Source organism: Blennius ocellaris, assembly GCF_963422515.1.
Source record: "Blennius ocellaris genome assembly, chromosome: 21".
Lineage (NCBI taxonomy): Eukaryota > Metazoa > Chordata > Actinopteri > Blenniiformes > Blenniidae > Blennius > Blennius ocellaris.
This window is the reverse complement of record NC_137670.1, coordinates 17,925,529-17,947,281: the sequence shown is the minus strand read 5'-3', so window position 1 is coordinate 17,947,281 and position 21,753 is coordinate 17,925,529. Positions and strand designations below refer to the sequence as shown.

Genomic DNA, 21,753 nt, shown 5'->3' with positions numbered 1-21,753 from the left:
CTCAATTACATAGACTGGAGAGATGGATCAATATCCTCTCAGCTCTCTCTCTCTCTCTCTCTCTTGCTCTCTCTCTCTCTCTCTCTCTCTTCCTCCTCCTCCTCCTCCTCCTCCTCCCTCCTCCTCCTCCTCCTCCTCCTCCTCTCTTTATCTCAGATGGGTCATTTTCATAAAGTATTTATTCCCAGCTCCAGTGCTCCACCGTGTCCTGCAGTATTACTGTTATTATGACGGCCGCACCACAGATTAATTATGCATCAGAGCACTTTTTCCCGCTGGCCCGTCTCTACCTCAGAGGACGAGTCTCTTCCTCAGAGGACAAGTCTCTTCCTCAGAGGACAGTCTCTTCCTCAGAGGACGAGTCTCTACCTCAGAGGACGAGTCTCTTCCTCAGAGGACAAGTCTCTTCCTCAGAGGACAAGTCTCTACCTCAGAGGACGAGTCTCTTCCTCAGAGGACAAGTCTCTACCTCAGAGGACAGGTCTCTACCTCAGAGGACGAGTCTCTACCTCAGAGGACGGTCTCTACCTCAGAGGACGATCTCTACGCTCAGAGGACGGGTCTCTACCTCAGAGGACGGGTCTCTACCTCAGAGGACGAATCTCTACCTCATAGGACGGGTCTCTACCTCAGAGGACGAGTCTCTACCTCAGAGGGATGGTCTCTACCTCAGAGGACCGGTCTCTGCCTCAGAGGACGGGTCTCTACCTCAGAGGCTCTACCTCAGAGGACAGGTCTCTACCTCAGAGGACAGGTCTCTACCTCAGAGGATGGGTCTCTACCTCAGAGGATGGGTCTCTACCTCAGAGGACGGGTCTCTACCTCAGAGGACGGGTCTCTACCTCAGAGGCTCTACCTCAGAGGACAGGTCTCTACCTCAGAGGACAGGTCTCTACCTCAGAGGCTCTACCCTCAGAGGACGGGTCTCTACCTCAGAGGACGAGTCTCTATCTCAGAGGACGGGTCTCTACCTCAGAGACGAGTCCTCTATCTCAGAGGACGGGTCTCTACCTCAGAGGACGAGTCTCTACCTCAGAGGACGAGTCTCTACCTCAGAGGACGGGTCTCTATCTCAGAGGACGAGTCTCTATCTCAGAGGACGGGTCTCTACCTCAGAGGACGAGTCTCTATCTCAGAGGACGAGTCTCTACCTCAGAGGACGAGTCTCTATCTCAGAGGACGGTCTCTATCTCAGAGGACGAGTCTCTACCTCAGAGGACGGGTCTCTACCTCAGAGGACGAGTCTCTATCTCAGAGGACGGTCTCTACCTTCAGAGGACCGGTCTCTACCTCAGAGGACGGGTCTCTGCCTCAGAGGACGGGTCTCTTCCTCAGAGACAAGTCTCTACCTCAGAGGACGGGTCTGTTCCAGACCTTTGTTTGGCGTCGACAGATCAGCACATCCACAGAATTCAGATTTGTGTCAAAGTCTGACTGAAGATTTCGATCTGAGTTGATCTTTCCTCTGTCACCCTGTCATCCAGGAAACCACTGAGTGTTTGTCTCATTTCACTAATCACATGTGTGAAACACTGGCTTGATGTAAAAGTCTTCATGCTGGGTACATGAAGCTCCAGGTATTTAGAGATGAGGAATAAACGCTGTGGAAATCAAACATGATGATCACTGTACAGATCACAGATTCCAAACTGAGAAACGTTTTTCTATATGACAAAAGTTCTTTTGAAATCAACAGAAGTGCAGATTGAGATCAATAGAAAATGTAATAAATGCTGCATAAAGCTACTTGACCTGTGCTAGCAACAATCCATTAGTTACTCTCTCTCTCCCCCCTCTCTCTCTCTCATCTCTCTCTCCCTCTCTCTCTCCCCCTATCTCTCTCATCTCACCACAACACTCCCCTCTCCACTCTCCCTCTCTCTCATCTCACTCTGTCTCTCTCTCTCTCCTATCTCTCTCTCTCTTCTCTCTCTCTCTCCTCTCTCTCAACACCTCTCATCACCTCTCACTCCACTCTCCTCCCTCCCACTCTCTCCTTCTCCCTCTCTCCCTCAACTCTCTCAAACAAACCACACAAACAACCCACCACAAACACCACTCTCTCTCTCCTCCCTCTCTCTCTCAACACTCACAACTCAATCAACACTCCTCACACCCTCAACACTCCTCCACATCCCTCCAACTCTCCTCATCAATCTCTCACAACAATCAACAAACAAAACAACACACTCCTCTCTCTCTCAATCTCTCTCTCAATCCTCACTTCTCTCTCATCCCCCTTCTACACTCATCTCCCCCAATCCTCAACTACAATACCTTACCCTCTCTCCTTCAACCCCTTAAACCCACATGACCCAACCCATCATTCACCTCCCCCTCCCAAAAATCCACCATTCAACACCCCCCAACTCCAACCCCCCCCCCATTCCAATACATACACACCACTACCCACCATACATAATAACACCCACCCCAACCCACCTACACACCACCAACCTTCTCCATAACCTCCCCCACACCCCCCTCACCAAATACATAACCCCAACCCAACACACCACACACCACAACCCCCCACACCAAACACACAACCTCCTCACACACACCCCTCCTCCTCAACCTCATCCAACCACACCCCTCAACCTCCTCACCACCTCATCCTCCTCTCACCTCTCCTCCTCTCCCCTCTTCCTCCTCTCCCCTCTTCCTCCTCCTCCACTCTCCTCTTCCTCCTCTCTCCTCTCCTCCTCTCCCCTCTTTCCCCCTCTCTCCCTCTTCCTCCTCTCTCCTCTCTCCTCACCCCTCCTCTCACCTCTCCACCTCTCACACTCTCCTCCTCTCTCCTCTTCCTCCCCTCCCTTCCTCCTCTCTCATCTTGCTCCTCTCTTCCTGTTCCTCCTCTCTCATCTTCCTCCTCTCCCCCTTCCTCCTCTCCCCTCTTCCCTCCTCTCCTCTTCTCCTCTCTCCTCTTCCTCCTCTCCCCTCTTCCTCCTCTCCCCCTCCCCCCTCTCCCCTCTTCCTCCGCTCCCCTCTTCCTCCTCTCCTCTTCCTCCTCTCTTCCTCTTCCTCCTCTCCCCTCTTCCTCCTCTCTCCTCCTCTCTCCTCTTCCTCCTCTCTCCTCTTCCTCCTCTCCCCTCTTCCCCCTCACTCCTCTTCCTCCTCTCCCCTCTTCCTCCTCTCTCCTCTTCCTCCTCTCCCCTCTTCCTCCTCTCCCCCTCCCCCCTCTCCCCTCTTCCTCCTCCCCCTCTTCCTCCTCTCCTCTTCCTCCTCTCTCCTCTTCCTCCTCTCCCCTCTTCCTCCTCTCTCCTCCTCTCTCCTCTTCCTCCTCTCTCCTCTTCCTCCTCTCCCCTCTTCCCCCTCTCTCCTCTTCCTCCTCTCCCCTCTTCCTCCTCTCTCCCTCTTCCTCCTCTCTCCCTTCCTCCTCTCTCCTCTTCCTCCTCTCTCCTCTTCCTCCTCTCCCTCTCCCTCCTCTCTCCTCTTCCTCCGCTCCCCTCTTCCTCCTCTCCTCTTCCTCCTCTCTCCTCTTCCTCCTCTCCCCTCTTCCTCCTCTCTCCTCTTCCTCCTCTCTCCTCTTCCTCCTCTCCCCTCTTCCCCCTCTCCCCTCTTCCTCCTCTCCTCTTCCTCCTCTTCCTCCTCTCCCCTCTTCCTCCTCTCCCCCTTCCCCCTCTCCCCTCTTCTCCTCTCCCCTCTTCTTCCTCTCTCCTCTTCCTCCTCTCTCCTCTTCCTCCTCTCCCTTCCTCCTCTCTCCTCTTCCTCCTCTCTCCTCTTCCTCCTCTCTCATCTTCCTCCTCTCCCCTCTTCCTCCTCTCCTCTTCCTCCTCCTCTCCTCTTCCTCCTCTCCCCTCTTCCTCCTCTCCCCCTTCCCCCTCTCCCCTCTTCCTCCTCTCCCCTCTTCTTCCTCTCTCCTCTTCCTCCTCTCCCCTCTTCCTCCTCTCTCCTCTTCCTCCTCTCCTCTTCCTCCTCTCCCCTCTTCCTCCTCTCTCCTCTTCCTCCTCTCCTGTTCCTCCTCTCCCCTCTTCCTCCTCTCTCCTCTTCCTCCTCTCCCTTCCTCCTCTCTCATCTTCCTCCTCTCCCCTCTTCTTCCTCTCTCCCTCTTCCCCCTTCCTCCTCTCTCATCTTCCTCTTCTCCCCTCTTCTTCCTCTCCTCTCCTCCTCCTCCTCGCTCCTCTTCCTCCTCTCTGCTCTGCTGGCTGCATGATATCGATCTCCTGCAGATCAGTGGACTAAAATACACAGTTACATCCATCCCTGGACTGACGACTAGTGGCTGTGTGTGTGTGTGTGTGTGTGTGTGTGTGTGTGTGTGTGTGTGTGTGTGTGTGTGTGTGTGTGTGTGTGTGTGTGTGTGTGTGTGTGTGTGTGTGTGTGTTGTGTTGCAGGATGCTCGGAGACAGACGGAGACAACCAGCTGAAGGACGGAGACGGCGGGTCTAAAGGAGAGACGCATGTGTCCAGAGGCCTGAGACGCTCAAAGAGACAAGTTAGTTTCAATGAGGCTGCACACACACACACACACACACACACACACACACACACACACACACACACACACACACACACACACACACACACACACACACACACACACACACACACACACACACACACACACACACAAGGGAAACGTCAGAGAAGATATTTGTAAACTCTGTTATTGTTTTATAAAGGTAATAAACAGGAAAACCTGTTTTAAGTCCTGGTTTGAAAGGAGTGTGTGTGTCAACAGGAAGTTTGTTCCACAGGTGAGGAGGTAGGAACTAAAAGCTGCTTCATCTTGTTTCCTCTGCCTCTGAAACCCTGGTTACACCTCTTCCTGGGGACCTCAGAGGTCTGGATGGTTCACGTTCTACAAGGAGAGCTCAAGCTCCAGACCAAGACATTCAAATGAGTTACATTTTGTATTCACATTCTTACTTCATGTTGAGGGGGTTTCAAAGATACTTTCTCTCCTGGTAGACACCAACAGGAATCAGTTAAAGTAATAGATTACATGTTTTCGGAGTAATATTTCCCCTCATGAAGAAGCGATTGTTGTTTGCCAGGTTGTGTTTCCTTTTCAAGGACGACGACTAGAGTTTCACCAGCATCAGCAAGTGTGTGTGTGTGTGTGTGTGTGTGTGTGTGTGTGTGTGTGTGTGTGTGTGTGTGTGTGTGTGTGTGTGTGGTGTGTGTGTGTGTGTGTGTGTGTGTGTGTGTGTGTGTGTGTGTGTGTGTGTCCTGTTTGAAGGTTAATATGACAGCCAGCTCAAACAGACATGTGTGTTTCTGTCGCCCCCTGTAGGTGAGGCGAGGTCAGCGCACCGTCCAGACTGAGACCAAGTACATCGAGCTGATGGTCGTCAACGATTATGAACTGGTTGGTGGGAAACAGACGACTTTAAAACTGTTTTCCATCTGTATAATTGTAGAATGTATGAGATAGCAACACTCTCTCCCTCTCTCTCTCTCTCTCAGTTTGTCCAGCTACGCAGGTCAACCACTCAGACGAAGATTTCGCCAAATCTGTGGTGAACATGGCGGATTTGGTGAGGACGTTTATTTCATGATCAGACATGTGGTGCCAACCTGTGATTTTACCTTTTGTACAAAATGCATAAAGCTCAGGTATATCGAGTGTTGAGCACCATGTGGTTTTATGGTGGCACTCAAATGTAAAGTGAGGACAAAAGCTGTTTACGTCAGTTCCAGAGCCAAATGAAGACTTCCTGTCTAATTAGAGCTGGTTTGTCAATTCTGGAAGGTGAATTTCACAGTCAACATTGAATGAAGCAATGGAGAATTTCTTGTAACTTCCTCATAAAAAGAAAGATGTGATTAACCAGAAAGATTTCTCTGATCACTGGCTTTTATATCCCGAAAGCAAGACTTTTGTCAGACCAGAGCAAGGCTGCACCGCTAACGGGACTCAATGCAGGCCAGAAGACACAAAACCTGACAAGACAACACTGAGGGCAAAATAAACACCTGGAGTGGGGAAAATCCAGCTGAACCTTTCACTGACACAGCTCTCAGTAAATCAACATCAACGATGACACGTCAACAAAATGTGTCACGAAGGCACAAATCATATTACTCACGTGCATGGAAATATAAAATGTAGAAAATATTCAAAGGAATGCAAGAAGCTTTCACAATAGCTATTGCAGACAAATATCAAATTGTTGATCCAAACATGCACAAATTGTTGTATTATCAAAGTATCCACAAACGTCGAGGACACAAAATGCACACAACTCCCAAAGCGTCACATGGCAGCCTGATGTGAGAAGAGCTTGTATTGAAACAAGATGATCAATGATTGTTGCTTGACTGTTATGCTCAAAAATGAACGTTTAAACAAGTAAATTGTCTCTGATCACTAAAACAGGCTTTTCTTGCTGGAGCTCTGAATCAGAGGCGTCTCAGTTTTAATTGGCTCGCAGCAAATTCCAGTAATACACTAGAACATGGCCTCATCACGTATACATGGTGCACCGAAGATAAACAAATCTTTAAAGTGTAAGTTAAAGGTTATTATAGCAATATTTTACCAGTCCAGCCCACTTGAGATGAAACTGGACTGTATGTGGCTCCTGAAGTAAACATTTTATTTAGTCATTATTTTGTACACCTCTTTGAATATACTATACACATGTGAATATATGTATCCATATTTTATGCATCTTTATATTGGTTAAGTTATGTGCTTTTAAATAAGTATGTTTACTTCCATAGCATATTCGTTGTTTAATTTGTTCAATATCACCCATCCTACAATTTATAACAGGTCACGGTGTAGGATTTAAAGTCTAGAATGCATGAGAAAGCACAATTCTAGACCCTCTTATCTTTTTTTTTTTGCTCCATTTATTTGTAATTATTTACTTGATTTTATTTTATGATTGTTTCTATTTCTATTTCTATAATTTAATTTTTTTGTGTTTTTATTATTTTGTTTTTGTTTTGTTGTTTAACCACATTTCCCAAATAAATAAATAAATAAATATATAGATAGATAGATAGATAGTTGATAGTAGATAGATAGATAGATAGATAGATGATAATAGATAGATAGGTGATAGTAGATAGATAGATGATAGTAGATAGATAGATGATAATAGATAGATAGATGATAGTAGATAGATAGATGATAATAGATAGATAGATAGATAGATAGATGATAGTAGATAGATAGATGATAATAGATAGATAGATAGATAGATGATAGTAGATAGATAGATAGATAGATAGATGATAGTAGATAGATAGATGATAATAGATAGATAGATAGATAGATGATAGTAGATAGATAGATAGATGATAGTAGATAGATAGATGATTGATAGATAGATAGATAGATAGATGATAGTAGATAGATAGATAGATGATAGTAGATAGATAGATGATAATAGATAGATAGATGATAGTAGATAGATAGATAGATGATAGTAGATAGATAGATGATAGATTGATAGATAGATAGATATATGATAGTAGATAGATAGATAGATTGATAGATAGATAGATGATAGATAGATAGATGGATAGATGACAGATAGATGGATAGATGATAGATAGATGGATAGATAGATGATAATAGATAGATAGATGATAGTAGATAGATAGATAGATGATAGTAGATAGATAGATAGATAGACAATCATTAAGCAGGCCGACCCTCCACACCTGCATGACACTCAGAGATCCTTCTTTCTTTCCGACGTGTCCAGATCTACAAGGAGCAGCTCAACACGCGCATCGTCCTGGTTGCCATGGAGACGTGGTCGTCTGAAAACAAGGTGTCCATCGGCGACGACGCCCTGCTCACCCTGCGGGACTTCATGAAGTACAGGAAGGAGAGCATGAGGGAGCGCTGCGACGCCGTGCACCTTTTCTCGTTGGTTCACTCCTTCATTCATCCCCCTGATTCCTGTTCATCCTCTTTTCTTTAACTATATATATATATATATATATATATTTTCCCCATCCACCTCTCCTCTGCTTTACCCTCCTGTTTTTCCCCGTTGTACCGCAGTGGAAGGACGTTCATGAGCAGCCGCAGCGAGGCGGCGTACATCGGGGGAATCTGTTCTCTCACCCGCGGAGGAGGAATCAACGAGGTGAGACTCAGCGAGCAGGTTCTCTGATAGGGTTCAAACCCCACGCCTCTCTGTCTCCTTGTTATTTATACATCAGTGGTAAACAACAGTGAATGTGATGATGGAGTTGGTGATGTGTTAATTTGACATCTTTTATAATCTGAAATTAAGAAAACAGATCTTAACAAAATAACTATACACAGAAAAACTGTCGAAAAGTGACATAGGTACAATTTAGATATATATATATATATATATATATATATATTTTTTTTTTTTAGCTTTTCTCAGCATTTTTAGAGATTTTTTCATTTTTCTCAAATTTTTTTTTAGCTATTTATCTTTTTTCCAGCTGCTGTGTTTAAACTAGACTGGTCATTATTTGGGTTTCCTCCTTTTTTTCCTAATTATTTTGCTTTTTTAATAATTTTTCTTAGTTTCCTTTTCCTTTTTCTTAATTTGTTCACTTTTTACTTTTTTCTTTTTTTCATTTTCTTTTCTTTCTATATCTTTAAAAATATTTTTTTTCTGTTTTCTTTTTTCAATTTCTTTCACTTTTTACTTTTCCTTTTATTCTCTAGCTCTATATTTAAGAAAGATTTTTGTTGTTTGGTTTTCTTTCATTTTTTTCTTTTTCCCCAAACAAAAATACTAGAAAGTTTAATAATTGTAGTTTTCCTATTCATTTTATTTTTGTTTTACCAAGTTTCTTTCCCCATTTTATCAAATCCATCTATTTTAGTTATTTTACCTGATTTTGCTGTTTTTAATCCAGGAGATGAAACCAGTTTTAAAAATCAGTGGGAAATCCAAATTAAACAAAATGTTTATTTACAAAGAATGTTTAGAAGGCTTAATGGAGCCTCTACAGAGGAGCTGAAGAGCCGTGTGGCTCCAGGGTCGCAGGTTGAACACCCCTGGTATAGACTCAGATGGGGCTGAGGACACACTACTGGGCTGTGGCTGTTTATTTATTTATTTATATTTTTATTTTATCTGGGTAAACTGGAATCCCATAATGTGAAACCATGAGTCTTACGTTTAGAGTTCATGGACAGATATGAAATAACATTGATTTCTAATGTAACGTTCCACATCCAACGCTGACGTCCTTCTTTGTCTTGCATAATTGAATTCATATTGAAAACCAGTGTAAGTCTCAGCTTCAGCTAAAAAGTGTGTGTGTGTCCCACAGTTTGGCAGTGTGGGCCCCATGGCCATCACACTGAGTCAGAGTCTGGGTCAGAACATCGGCATGCTGAGGAACAAGGAGAGAACAGCTGCAGGTAAAACTGTATCTGAAATGAGACTTTGAATAAGAGAATTTGACAGAGAAAAAACAAACTGATCTGCTGTGGATAATTGCTCCGACTCCTAATAAGTCTGGCTTTTGTAAAGTAGTAACGTCCTGTGCTCAGCCGGCTGGAACCTGGGACGTCACTACATCCGTCTTCTCTGTGTGTGTGAATGTTTTGTCCATCAGGAGACTGCAGGTGTCCTGACCCGTGGCTCGGCTGCATCATGGAGGACACCGGGTACCACCTCACCTCACTGCTACCATTACATACTCTCTCTACCTTCTGTACTCTGTTCTCTGCCTCTTCTACTCCATATGCAGCGTGTGCTATTTGTGTGTATGTGTATACAGTAGGTGTGTATCTCAAGATAGGTCTGTGTATACTGGGAAACATGATTTATTTCGTGTGTGTGTGTGTGTGTGTGTGTGTACAATATATGCAAATACAGTATTTTTGAAGTTGTTATTGGATTTTGCGCATAATAATGTGATTAATCGAGATTAATTGCATGACTTCCTGCGATTAATCACAAATACAATTTTCAATCATTTCTCAAACCTAATGTTTTGTTTTATTTATTTATTTAATTTATTTAATCATAAAGGTGAAATTAACTTCATTACTGACTCAATGACTGAAAGTCACATAGCACAAATTTGTTGATGATTAGTATTATTGTTTGTTTTCTTGTTGTCGTATTCGACGTGTCTGGTTTTCTGCACTATAGAAGAATTTGAAACAGTGATATAAACAAATACTGAACCCTGTTTTCTTTGTTTGTTTGTTTGTTTTTGTGTGAATCCACCAGCTACTACCTGCCCAGGAAGTTCTCTCGCTGTAGTATAGACGAGTACCTGCGTTTTCTTCAGCAGGGGGGAGGCAGCTGTCTATTCAACAAGCCCACAAAGGTGAGAGATGGACGTTTTTGTTTATCACATGTCATTAGCAACAAAAAGTAAACATTTTTTCTGAATGTTTGAATAAGTAAAACCCTTTAATAATCCCCCCCTCCCCCCTCTAGCTGTTGGACCCTTCTGAGTGTGGCAATGGATATGTGGAGGTGGGAGAGGAATGTGACTGTGGATCACTGGTGGTGAGCAAATTCAGACAATATCATGATATCTTATTACCCCGTCTGCACACACTGTACATGCATTTGTCCATAAGCCTGGCAGGGAAGTTTGCAAAGAAATGATTTGCAATAAAGGCCAGTGCACAGATTAAATCTAGGCAATGCAGTCAGATACCAAATGTGTTTCAAGCCATTGTTGGTCTAAAACTGGCAACCAGACTCTTTCAGAGGCTTTTTCCTGATGTGCAGCCGTGAAGCAGCGTTGTGTTCAGGTGTCTTGTGCCCTCTGGTCTGTAGGAGTGTGTTCAGGTGTCTTGTGCCCTCTGGTCTGTCGGAGTGTGTTCAGGTGTCTTGTGCCCTCTGGTCTGTAGGAGTGTGTTCAGGTGTCTTGTGCCCTCTGGTCTGTAGGAGTGTGCTCAGAGCGGCGCCAGCTGCTGCAAGAAGTGCACCTTGACCCACAATGCCATGTGCAGCAATGGCCTCTGCTGCAGGGACTGCAAGGTGAGACTGTCTCGCCGTTTTCCTGCAAGGCGGCCGGCTGTTCGGTTCCCTCATAAACATGAAGCAATTACATTTTTCTTCGTTTCCGATCTTCGGTTGCTGTGGACTTTAGACATCAGGGTCTTCTATTTCCCTTCCAATTAACCATCCTTCATGCTTAATATTGGCCGGTAATTCAGATATTTCGTGTGACTCTTGTCTCTTTTCTTAAATCCCCCCCCCCCCCCCCCCCCCCCCGCCTCCTGGTCCTCTCTCCTCCAGTACGAGCTGCGGGGGGTGAAGTGCCGAGATGCGGTGAACGACTGTGACATTGCTGAGACCTGCACCGGAGACTCCAGCCAGGTGGAGGACCTGCCACACTGTGGCGCCTCTCCACCAGTTCCTCCTCGGCCTCACTCCACTTCACTCCACTCCCTACTCTTCAGCAGGCCTCCGAGCCGCGGGGTTTAACCACTGCCCCCCCCCCCGGCCGGTATCTGCCGCTGTCCTGGCGAACGCCGTTCAACCGCATTTCCATTAACGGCTGGCGGCAGAAGTCACCAGTTAACAGGGGCACCAGTGACACCGAAACACCGCACAGAGCAGCACCGTCCTAACAATCCAAATTGTGTGATATTTATTAACAAAATGTGAAGAATATTGACTATTTGATTTAATATTAGAGCTGATGTCCAGTGCATCGTACCGGGGGGGGATTTCTTACTCCTGCTATAGTGTAGTGGAAAACCACCGAGGCTGAGTCGAGTAGAGCCCAGGAAGAACTCATGGAGAATCACAATACCTGCTTATTGTGAGCCGGAGCTTTTTTTTTTTTTATAAATTGAAGCTTCTTCTTCTTGCAGTGTCCTCATAATGTCCACAAACTGGACGGCTACGTATGTGAAGCTGGCCAGGTGACGCTTACTGTTTGTGGTTTTATTTTTCCTTGAATATAATCAGTGAAAGTAACTTCCTTCATCACGATGTTCTCTTGTCTCCCCGTCAGGGCCGTTGCTATGGGGGACGCTGTAAGACCAGAGATGGACAGTGCAGGACTCTTTGGGGCTACAGTAGGTTTGGCTTGAATGACGATGGGTTTTCTTTTGTCATCTTGTATGAATTGGCAAGTTTTGGTGGAAAGGTTAGAAATACTCAACTAAATACTAACATAGAGTGACTAAAGTTTCTGAATGTTTGTTACTTGCTGCCATTTTTAAACACGAAAACCGTCAGAGTGCTGAAGTCATCTTATGTTACTACGTCTACGTTTGCTGGATGACACCGTCAGCAACATGGAAGGCGTCCAGCTAAAATAAAGTCAGCAGCTTTTCACATCACCACCGTTGTGTAAGCCGCATAATATACATATCAATTTACCGTCATAAGACCAGTCTACTTCTGTCTGCATTAGTTTGTTTTCTCTGTTTGTTTGCTGCTTTCTCTTTTTGTAATTAGTTCATGAGACTTTTATTTCATGAAAAGAATCGAGAATCTTCCTCCAAACAACTAATGTGGCTTGAAAGGCTCAAATTATCCAGATTTTCTTATGGGTCATGTTGGTCCAAAACATTGTATTCAAAGTTTCCAGCTCCTCCTTGATTTACTGCATTAGAATATTGGATCCTAGGAGCTGCATTCAGAATCTGCTGTGTCTGTGTGAGCTGGACTGGCTCCGCCCACACACGCCCATCTATGGGAAGAGGAGGAAGGACTTCCTCTCGTGGTGCCATGTGCCAGAGCAGAGCTGCCTGATTGTGGGAGGAGTCAAAGGGGAGGAGCCTACCTTGATTGTGATTGGCTGAGCCCCTGATGACACTATATAGGGTTTGATTTCTGATTGGCTGGTTGGAGCAACACACTTTTTAAAACCTGGAACAACCAGGGAGAGAGAGGACACACTGTCTACACTTCTGGGGCGTCGGTCCTGGTATGGAGACGATTATTACTGCTGGAGAACCTTTAGGAAGTCAATGTTGCACAACATGAGCCCTTTAACGGTCTCATATTGTGCAACACGCTGTCTGTTTTTTTAGCATCTGTTAATAGCAGCAACAAGCGATGCTAAACGGTAGCACTGCTCGTAAGTAAATACTTAGGTGAGGTGCACTCGATAAAAAAGTGAAAGTTGTTTCTCTAACGTCTCCTCTCAGATTCGGCGGACAGATTTTGCTATGAGAAGCTGAACTCAGAAGGCACGGACAAGGGAAACTGCGGTCCAGACACCCGCGGTCAGGGATGGCTGCCGTGCAACAAACAGTGTGTAACTCACGTCAAACTTCTTATCGATCAACTCGGAAGTTTTACACGTAACGTTTAACCTTCATACCTTCCGCCGTCTTCTCCCACCAGGGACGTCCTGTGTGGTTTGCTGCTCTGCACCAACCTGACGGCGCGGCCCCGGTTTGGCGAGCTGCAGGGGAAGCTCACCAGCCTCACCATCCACCACCAGAACCGGTACCTGGACTGCAGGTGAGCCGGCTTGTTCTCAGGGTTTGAACATGGACCAGTAGGCTGCATCAGATGATGAAGTGCCGAGCGCCATTTCATACGCCCTGTCAGAGGCGGCCATGCCGTGCTGGACGACGGCCTGGACCTGGGCTACGTGGAGGACGGGACGCCGTGCGGGCCGAACATGATGTGTCTGGAGCGCCGCTGCCTCCCCGTCGTCACCTTCAACCTCAGCACCTGCCCGGGCTCCTCGTCCTCACGCATCTGCTCCCACCACGGGGTGAGCTCCTGTGTCTGTAGCCAGAGTCCGACCAAACCCAAGCAGCAGTCCTCGTGTCCACACTGTGTGTGCATTACTGCACAGCTGGCGCATGGAGTGAACCGACACTCACCCAGAAACAGGATCTCCACTCAGCAGTTTTCTTTAACCATGTGTTGCAGACTTGCAGCAACGGGGTGAAGTGTATCTGCGACCCAGACTTCACCGGGAAGGACTGCAGTGTGTTCGACCCCATCCCCACCCCGACGCCCCCCGACGGCGCGGAGAAGCAGAGAGGTAACAGAACTCAGGCCGGCAGTCCTTCAGCCTCCTCAACCTCATACCTGCTATCAAGTTACAAAAAAAAAAAAAAGAACTGCTTTGGGTCATTGTTGTTTATGTTGTTATTACAGTGATGTAAATATGCATTGACTACATTGTCATATTGGAATACATTATTAAAAGTTAAATATTCTTTTGCTCTATCTGCACCCAAATGTTGATTCACAGTGAATCCAGCAGTGGTTTGTAGTCGAGATGATCCCATTGGATCGCGGCTGATATTAGTTATGTGTGATTGATTATTGGTAAATTCCATCAATCATCTTGCTAGTTTAATAAAAATAATCTGTATGTATTTATTTATATATTTATTTAATAAATTCCATTAATCATATCTTGCTAGTTTATTATAGGTTTGAATAAAAAAAGCTATATAAAAATTAAAGAATGTAGAAAATATATATAAAAAATGTATACAAATATATACAATTATATATAAACCAATAAAATGATATTAAAAATTCTACATTATATATATACATATAATTACTACTATAATATACTCAAAATATAATCTAAATATAGTAAGTGTCAGATCAGGAAAGTATTGGTAGTCTTAAAGGTGTGGTTGGGACGTTCCGAGTTTGTAAGTTTTTAATGCAAGAAAAATCCTTTGAAATAAAAAAGAAGACAGAATCCCCACCGCAGCGTGAAGAGATGGGGACTGGAGGAAATATCTGTCCTCACAGTTTCCTGAGTGACTTCAAGTGAAAACCAAGTCCAACATCCATGTTTGTCCGGGTCTCCTCTCTCTGCCCCTCGTCACTGGCTGACCCATCTGCTCCCACAGGTCCCAGCGGCACCAACATCATTATCGGGTCGGTTGCTGGTGCGATTCTGCTGGCAGCGATCATCCTTGGGGGAACTGGCTGGGGCTTTAAGTAAGATCTCCTGGCCTGCGTCGGTCTGTGTGTGCGCCTGTTCTGCCCACTGCCTGATTCCCTGCCTGCTGCCTGATTCCCTGCCTGCTGCCTGATTCCCTGCCTGCTGCCTGATTCCCTGCCTGCTGCCCGATTCCCTGCCCACTGCCTGATTCCCTGCCTGCTGCCTGATTCCCTGCCTGCTGCCTGATTCCCTGCCCACTGCCTGATTCCCTGCCTGCTGCCTGATTCCCTGCCTGCTGCCTGATTCCCTGCCTGCTGCCCGATTCCCTGCCTGCTGCCCGATTCCCTGCCTGCTGCCCGACTCCCTGCCTGCTACCTGATTGGGGGCAGTGCAATCACATAGGAGGAGCTTAACCTCTTTTAATGACTTGTAGAGGTTGAAATGAGAAATTTTAGTCAACCACTTTTAGCTACAGTGTTATTTGGACCTTTTTTTTGGGAGTTTTTATTGATTTTATCTAGGGCTGGGCACAAACATTGATTTAATCCATTTGTTGAATTTGTAGTTAAAAAGATTTGTATTTTTCCATTCCTTGTGTGTTTCGGCAGTTGCTGTTGCACTTTTGCTTAAACCTGGTTAAAGCTTGGATTTTTTTGAATGACGGCCACTCGTTTACTTTTTATTTTGGAATCGTTTATTTGCATGTTAACTCTGAGGACAATCACAGCAAGAAAGTTACACTTTTGTTAATATCTCTGATGGGTGCAGTCATTTGTTATTGCATTGAGGAAAAAAATCGAACTGAAACTCACATTTTTCTTTACAAAAAAAAAATCTGATTTATATTTTTTGGGGGCCAAATTTGATCTGATTTTGGTTATTTTACTTTGCTGAGGTGTTTGTAATCTGGGTATTAGAGCATGTTTGTGAAATGAGTGTGGACTGCCAATGAAATGAAAAGAGAGTTTTCTCTACTCAGGACTGCAGCTCCATGTCAAACATTCAGTAGTTCCATGTTTCCTCGTCGCTTCGCTTCACTGCAACATTCATATCCTCACAATGCCTTTCACACAAATAACCCCCCCCCCCCCCAAAAAAATAAATCAATCAATCAATTCTCACAAAGTGTTTTCTACTTCCTCTCCTTTCCCGCCCTGCTGCCGATCCAGAAACATCCGGAAAGGAAGGTACGATCCAGCTTTTCCATCCTGATCCCGACACTGGGACATTATTACCTGTCATCGTAAAGCCATGCTGTTTTATAAAGAGTCCTACCTTTGTTCGCTCCCCGACGTCTTTAGGCCTCGTTTCCACAACGTTTCAAGTGAAAACGCATCTTTTTTTTTTTCTGTGTTCCGCCTTCGGAGCCATTTTCCAAAAATAGTTGCATTGTCAGTGTCTCGGAGCACAGTTGTGGTGTAAACAGTCACCCACAATGCAACAACACTTTTGTGTTTTCACTTTAAATTGTTGCTGTGCAGACGGTCCCTAAGAGTCATGTTTTAGTTGTCATTTATTTTTTAATTCATTTGCATGTGAGAAGCATATTGTAGCAAACAATTCCACTTACTGCAGCATTTAGAAACAGACGTTCAGTAATATTGAAATATGACTGCATCATAATATTTGCCTTAATTTGCTTCTTCTTATAAACAATTTGAGAAAACCTAAAAAGTACAATATACCTGCTAGTTTGGTGAGTTTTTATTTGTGCCGCATGCTTTTTGGTAAGTTTGCTGCCATTTGTTAGTACAGAGCTGCTGTGTTCTCTTTCTATTGATCCTTTCACAAATGTTTCAGTAATAAAAGGCGTAACGTTTTGTTTTTGGTTCATTTGGTATTGTTTTATTTTCCAGCTGCACAAACATTACATTACTAATTGTTGTTTGTTCCAAGCGTTCAAAATAATTGAGTAATAAAAATAATATGACAGATTCAACGTGCTTGTCCAGAAGATAATATGCTTTGTAATGCCACTTTCTACCACATGGTGGTGTGATGAGTCTCTTGTGTGTGGTCCAACACAAGAAATGGCACAAGACAAGAGCTGAAGCTTTTAGCTTCAAGAAACACATAAACAATCTAAAACAGGGGTCTGCAAACTTTATGACCAACAGAGAAGTTTGTTTGCGAAAAAACTAAATCCCACAAAAAATGAATTGCTTGAAGTGAAGATAAAACATCTGAAATATTTCTTTACATAGTAAAAGCTAACCTTGCATTCAGGATGTTTCACTGCTACAATTTATACATACATATATCTATATATCTATAAATATTTAGCCAATTTGAGTATTTTACTTTTCATGATTTTTGCCATTTTGAGGATTTTATGCATCTTGACCATCAATTTTAGCTCTTTATTCTGTATAGTTAGAACAATTTAGGCTATATTAGTATTTTGTTTTATTTTAGGACTGTTTTTTTAATGATTTTATCATTTTCTTATTAATGTTTTAGGAGTTTGAGCTATTTTTTGGGACATTCTGACCAGATTAGACCATTTTTGAAAAATAGTGTGTATGCAAAGAATATGAAATGTATCTGTTTATTTATAAAGAATTTTCTGAAAGTCTCAGAGAGCCAATACAGAGAGGTTGCAGGTTGCAGACCCCTGCTATAGACTGAGGACTCAATACTGCCACCCAGTGCACTAAATGGACATTGCGTAAACTGCACATAGGGTCCCTTTAAATCTTCAATAAGTCAATAATTGCTTAAAAATGGGAACTTTTGCATCGGATGATATCCCTCGACTGTTGCAGATTGTTCCTTGCACTCATCAGTCCCTTTGTTTTCTCTCTCTTCTCTTCATTTCTTCCATCATTTCAGATCTTCGGGAGTCTGAGTCCCGTCTCTCTGCTGCCGTCTTCCTCACTCTGTCCACCGTCGCCTCTGAGGAGACTAAAACAAGTCCTGGAGTTACGAGCCCTCGGACCTCCGCTGTTTCCTTTTCTCTCTTGCTTGTGTCACAACCTCCGTCTGTTCTCCCTCTGTGGAGAGGGTGAACTATAACTATAGAACTCACTGTAGAAGGTGAACTATAACTATAGAACTCACTGTAGAAGGTTCTACTGAGACACAGCCAGAGGTGTGTGTGTCTGCCGGGGATGGACACACTGATCCTTCTTCCTTCTTCCTGTTTCCAGCGTTCTCTTCAGCAGCTTCTCCCTCTTTAAGGTACACCATGGGCGAGAGCTGTGCTCCTCTCCTCCCTGGGCTTGTTAGAAAAAGCCCTGTCAGCATTTTTAACCTCAGCGAGAGCACCACCGCCTCCTTCCACTGCTCTGGAGCTGCATGGTGAATATCAGCAGCTATCCAGCGTTGGTGCTTATTTTAGTTTTTTGTTTAGTTTTTGCCTTTACATTCCACTAAACAGCCATATTCCTCCTCCCATGCTGCCTTTCTTTCTTGTGGTTTCACTTTCAATCCTGCAAAGTGAACGTGTGAACGTAGAAGTGGTTTGTACTCTTCTCTGGCCAAGGGGAAAATACAGCACGTCACATGTAGTCCGTATACAAACGAGTATGGCAAACATGGGTGCTGTTGTATAAAGTATTTACCTGAAGGGAAGCACACGTCTGGAGAGAGGAGGTCCTTCCTGTCTGAAACACAATGAGGCAGAAGACGTGTGTGTGTGTGTGTGCAGACGTCTTTTTTTATACACACGCTTTTAGGAGATTTAACAGTTGCAAAATCACAATATTCCACTTTTCTGCTCATACTGCAGCGTCACCAATGAATCTCGATAGTTTACCTGTAAGACGGGATGCAGTCAACCTGAGAGTTGAAGCATTCGATTTTAAATGCGCTGAGTTCCCAAATAGCTTCATTTCATTTCAATACGAATAGAAAATAAGCAATAAATGTACATTTTAATCATAATATCAGAAAGTGTGGGTTTTTCCCCCCAAATTGGGAATAAAAAAAAACAACATTCACTCTGAAAAGGTTTAAAGGAAACGTCAATTATGTGTGTCACTCAGCTTTCCTCTCTGGACATCAGAGAGCGTTAAATCAGGTTAAAATAAATGTGCGTAGACGCTAAATGTTGTCGTCATAACACTACTGAACGTCAGAGGAAAGGATCCACGCTACACTGCCAGTCAAGCAACAGCAGCATTAAAGGCACAGGTTGATATTTTGAATTAATATTTATCACACAAGCTTCTCTGGGGAAATCCTCAAATCTGAAATGTCAACACGTCCCTCTAATCCCAGCTGAACTCTTTTAACCCATAAAACACTTTTCTAAAGTCTAGAAACTCTCCAGTAGGACTCAGGTCACGCTGTGTTTACTGCCACTGGTTGTGATCGCACACTGTGACGGAACTCGTGGGAGGAGTTTGGCTCCTTCCACTGGTTTTTTCTTCTTTTTGTCTTAACTAACTTCTACTGTCTTTTGATGTAAATACTGGTATTGCTGTATATGAACACACCATAATAAAATGAAACAAGATCTGAATCACACCATCCGTTTGTTGTGTGTCTGTCCAGATGTGACAAAGGTCACGGGTCAGAGAGACAGAGAGAGAGAGAGAGAGAGGGAGAGAGAGAGAGAGCACAGGAAACAAGACCATTTGAAAGAGTGTATGGTTTTAATTCCTTCTTCCATTGTAATCCTACTTAATAAATAATCACAGACTTTATGTAAACACCTATTGGCAAGGATCCACTGGAACACCAGACTTGTGTGCCCATGTATGTTTAAATTATATTTCTGCCGCATTCATTGATGATTTCACTTCACAGGCCAGTGGAAAACCAGGTAAAGACACACTTTGTGAGGTTGAAAGACAGATTCATAACCTCTGTGACTGTCCACTTGCTCAGCTTGCTGAGATGAAGGATGTTAAAACATGATCATATAATTCCAACTACTGTGATTACTAAGCTTGTTGTGATGTGTCCTTTATATTTAATTTAATATTAAATTTAAACAATATGCTTACTTCCTTCTCTGCTAGGTGTGCAGAATCTTTCAACTGATTTCATGTTGTGTTTGTTTGTTTGTTTGTTTGTTTGTTTGTTTGTTTGTTTGTTTGTTTGTTTGTTTGTTTGTTTGCCATTGAGGACCTCACAGAGGCTTCAAGACACGACACACACTCAACATGTTAAAAAGTCTCATGTGTAATTTCTGTAGTTTCCACAGGGTGTCGCTGTCGCACAGCTGAAAGAAGAAGGAAGCTGATGGAAGCTGGAGTGAAGAATTAATCGTTTCTGTCCCTGTTTCATGGAAACGACTGATTTGTGCAGCGACACGTGTATGAACTCTATAGTTTCAATGAATAGACGAGAAGTCCACCACACTGGAGCCTCTGCTACATGTTTCCTCCTTTTATCTCGAGAAGAATGAAGAAGAGACTGTGGACTGACGGTCAAACAACCACACACACACTCACATTCACACCTCGAGGCTCTTCAGCCTCAGGAAGTGACCTCATCATGCTGGAGCTTCACTGTGGATCCAAACCTCTGCTTCCTCCGTCACCAGGTCTGCTTCCTCCGTCACCAGGTCTGATTCCTCCGTCACCAGGTCTGCTTCCTCCGTCATCAGGTCTGCTTCCTCGGTCACCAGGTCTGCTTCCTCCATCACCAGGTCTGCTTCCTCCGTCACCAGGTCTGCTTCCTCCATCACCAGGTCTGCTTCCTCCGTCATCAGGTCTGCTTCCTCCGTCACCAGGTCTGCTTCCTCCGTCATCAGGTCTGTTTCCTCCATCACCAGGTCTGCTTCCTCCGTCATCAGGTCTGTTTCCTCCATCACCAGGTCTGCTTCCTCCGTCATCAGGTCTGCTTCCTCCGTCACCAGGTCTGCATCACCTTCACCAGGTCTGCTTCCTCCGTCACCAGGTCTGCTTCCTCCATCATCAGGTCTGCTTCCTCCGTCACCAGGTCTGCTTCCCTGCTTCCTCCGTCATCAGGTCTGCTTCCTCCGTCATCAGGTCTGCTTCACCGTCACCAGGTCTGCTTCCTCCATCACCAGGTCTGCTTCCTCCATCACCAGGTCTGCTTCCTCCGTCACCAGGTCTTCATGGTAAAAGGTTACAGACGTAGATTTAAGCAGTTTGATATGAGTTGGTGCCAAAAGAAGGTCAGAAGTTCCTTCTGATGTTTGAGTCAAACTCCCAGGAACCAGCGAACTGAAAGTCACATGACCATGTGGGAGGGAAGGTCCTGTTAGAGCCACTTTGAGGAGCTGGTTCTTTATTTCAGATGTGACGTCAGCCTGGACAGTCTGGGGGCGTGGCCTATGGCAGGTCTGTACTGAAGTCCTCTTCCTCCTCCTCTTCCTCTTGCCCCGCCCCTTCCTGCTCCTCCTTTTTCCTCCTCCTCCTCCTCCTTCTTTTTCTAACTGAACCAGCGGTGGGCTGTATCGGTCGGAGGAGTACTCCATCATGTTGGGGAGTCCATACACCACCCACCATGTTGGGGAGTCCATACACCACCCATCATGTTGGGGAGTCCGTACACCACCCACCATGTTGGGGAGTCCGTACACCACCCAGTGTACACCACCCAGCATGTTGGGGAGTCCGTACACCACCCATCATTTTGGGAGTCCATACACCACCCACATGTTGGGAGTCCGTACACCACCCATCATATTGGGGAGTCCGTACACCACCCAGCATGTTGGGGAGTCCGTAGACCACCCAGGATGTTGGGGAGTCCATACACCACCCATCATGTTGGGGAGTCCGTACACCACCCATCATGTTGGGGAGTCCGTAGACCACCCAGGATGTTGGGGAGTCCATACACCACCCATCATGTTGGGGAGTCCATACACCACCCAGCATGTTGGAGAGTCCGTACACCACCCATCATGTTGGGGAGTCTGTACACCACCCAGCATGTTGGAGAGTCCGTACCCCACCCATCATGGGACGGCCTCCAGCCACGTGTTCAGCGCGGGGTCCTCATCTACTGAATCGGTGACGCCAACGCCAATGGAACCTCGGCAACAAAGACGTGGTCGTCAACGACTCTGAA

General features: G+C 45.0%; 1 protein-coding gene across 1 annotated transcript in view; it reads left to right on the top strand.

Annotated features, from left to right (window-relative positions):
- The window catches only part of LOC308145905 (disintegrin and metalloproteinase domain-containing protein 11-like), a 34,728-nt gene extending 18,148 nt beyond the window's left edge, over window positions 1-16,580 (top strand). Inside the window, 21 exon segments of the mRNA XM_080517496.1 lie at window positions 296-1,361; window positions 4,338-4,438; window positions 5,240-5,314; window positions 5,413-5,446; window positions 5,449-5,483; window positions 7,668-7,834; window positions 7,973-8,057; window positions 9,232-9,322; window positions 9,520-9,571; window positions 10,143-10,242; window positions 10,356-10,427; window positions 10,815-10,907; window positions 11,169-11,249; window positions 11,750-11,800; window positions 11,893-11,956; window positions 13,037-13,142; window positions 13,236-13,355; window positions 13,446-13,614; window positions 13,776-13,890; window positions 14,726-14,816; window positions 15,930-16,580. Of these exon segments, the coding sequence (XP_080373622.1) occupies window positions 296-1,361; window positions 4,338-4,438; window positions 5,240-5,314; window positions 5,413-5,446; window positions 5,449-5,483; window positions 7,668-7,834; window positions 7,973-8,057; window positions 9,232-9,322; window positions 9,520-9,571; window positions 10,143-10,242; window positions 10,356-10,427; window positions 10,815-10,907; window positions 11,169-11,249; window positions 11,750-11,800; window positions 11,893-11,956; window positions 13,037-13,142; window positions 13,236-13,355; window positions 13,446-13,614; window positions 13,776-13,890; window positions 14,726-14,816; window positions 15,930-15,972 (2,811 nt within the window). The 3' untranslated portion in view covers window positions 15,973-16,580.
- Window positions 16,581-21,753: the final 5,173 nt, after the last annotated feature.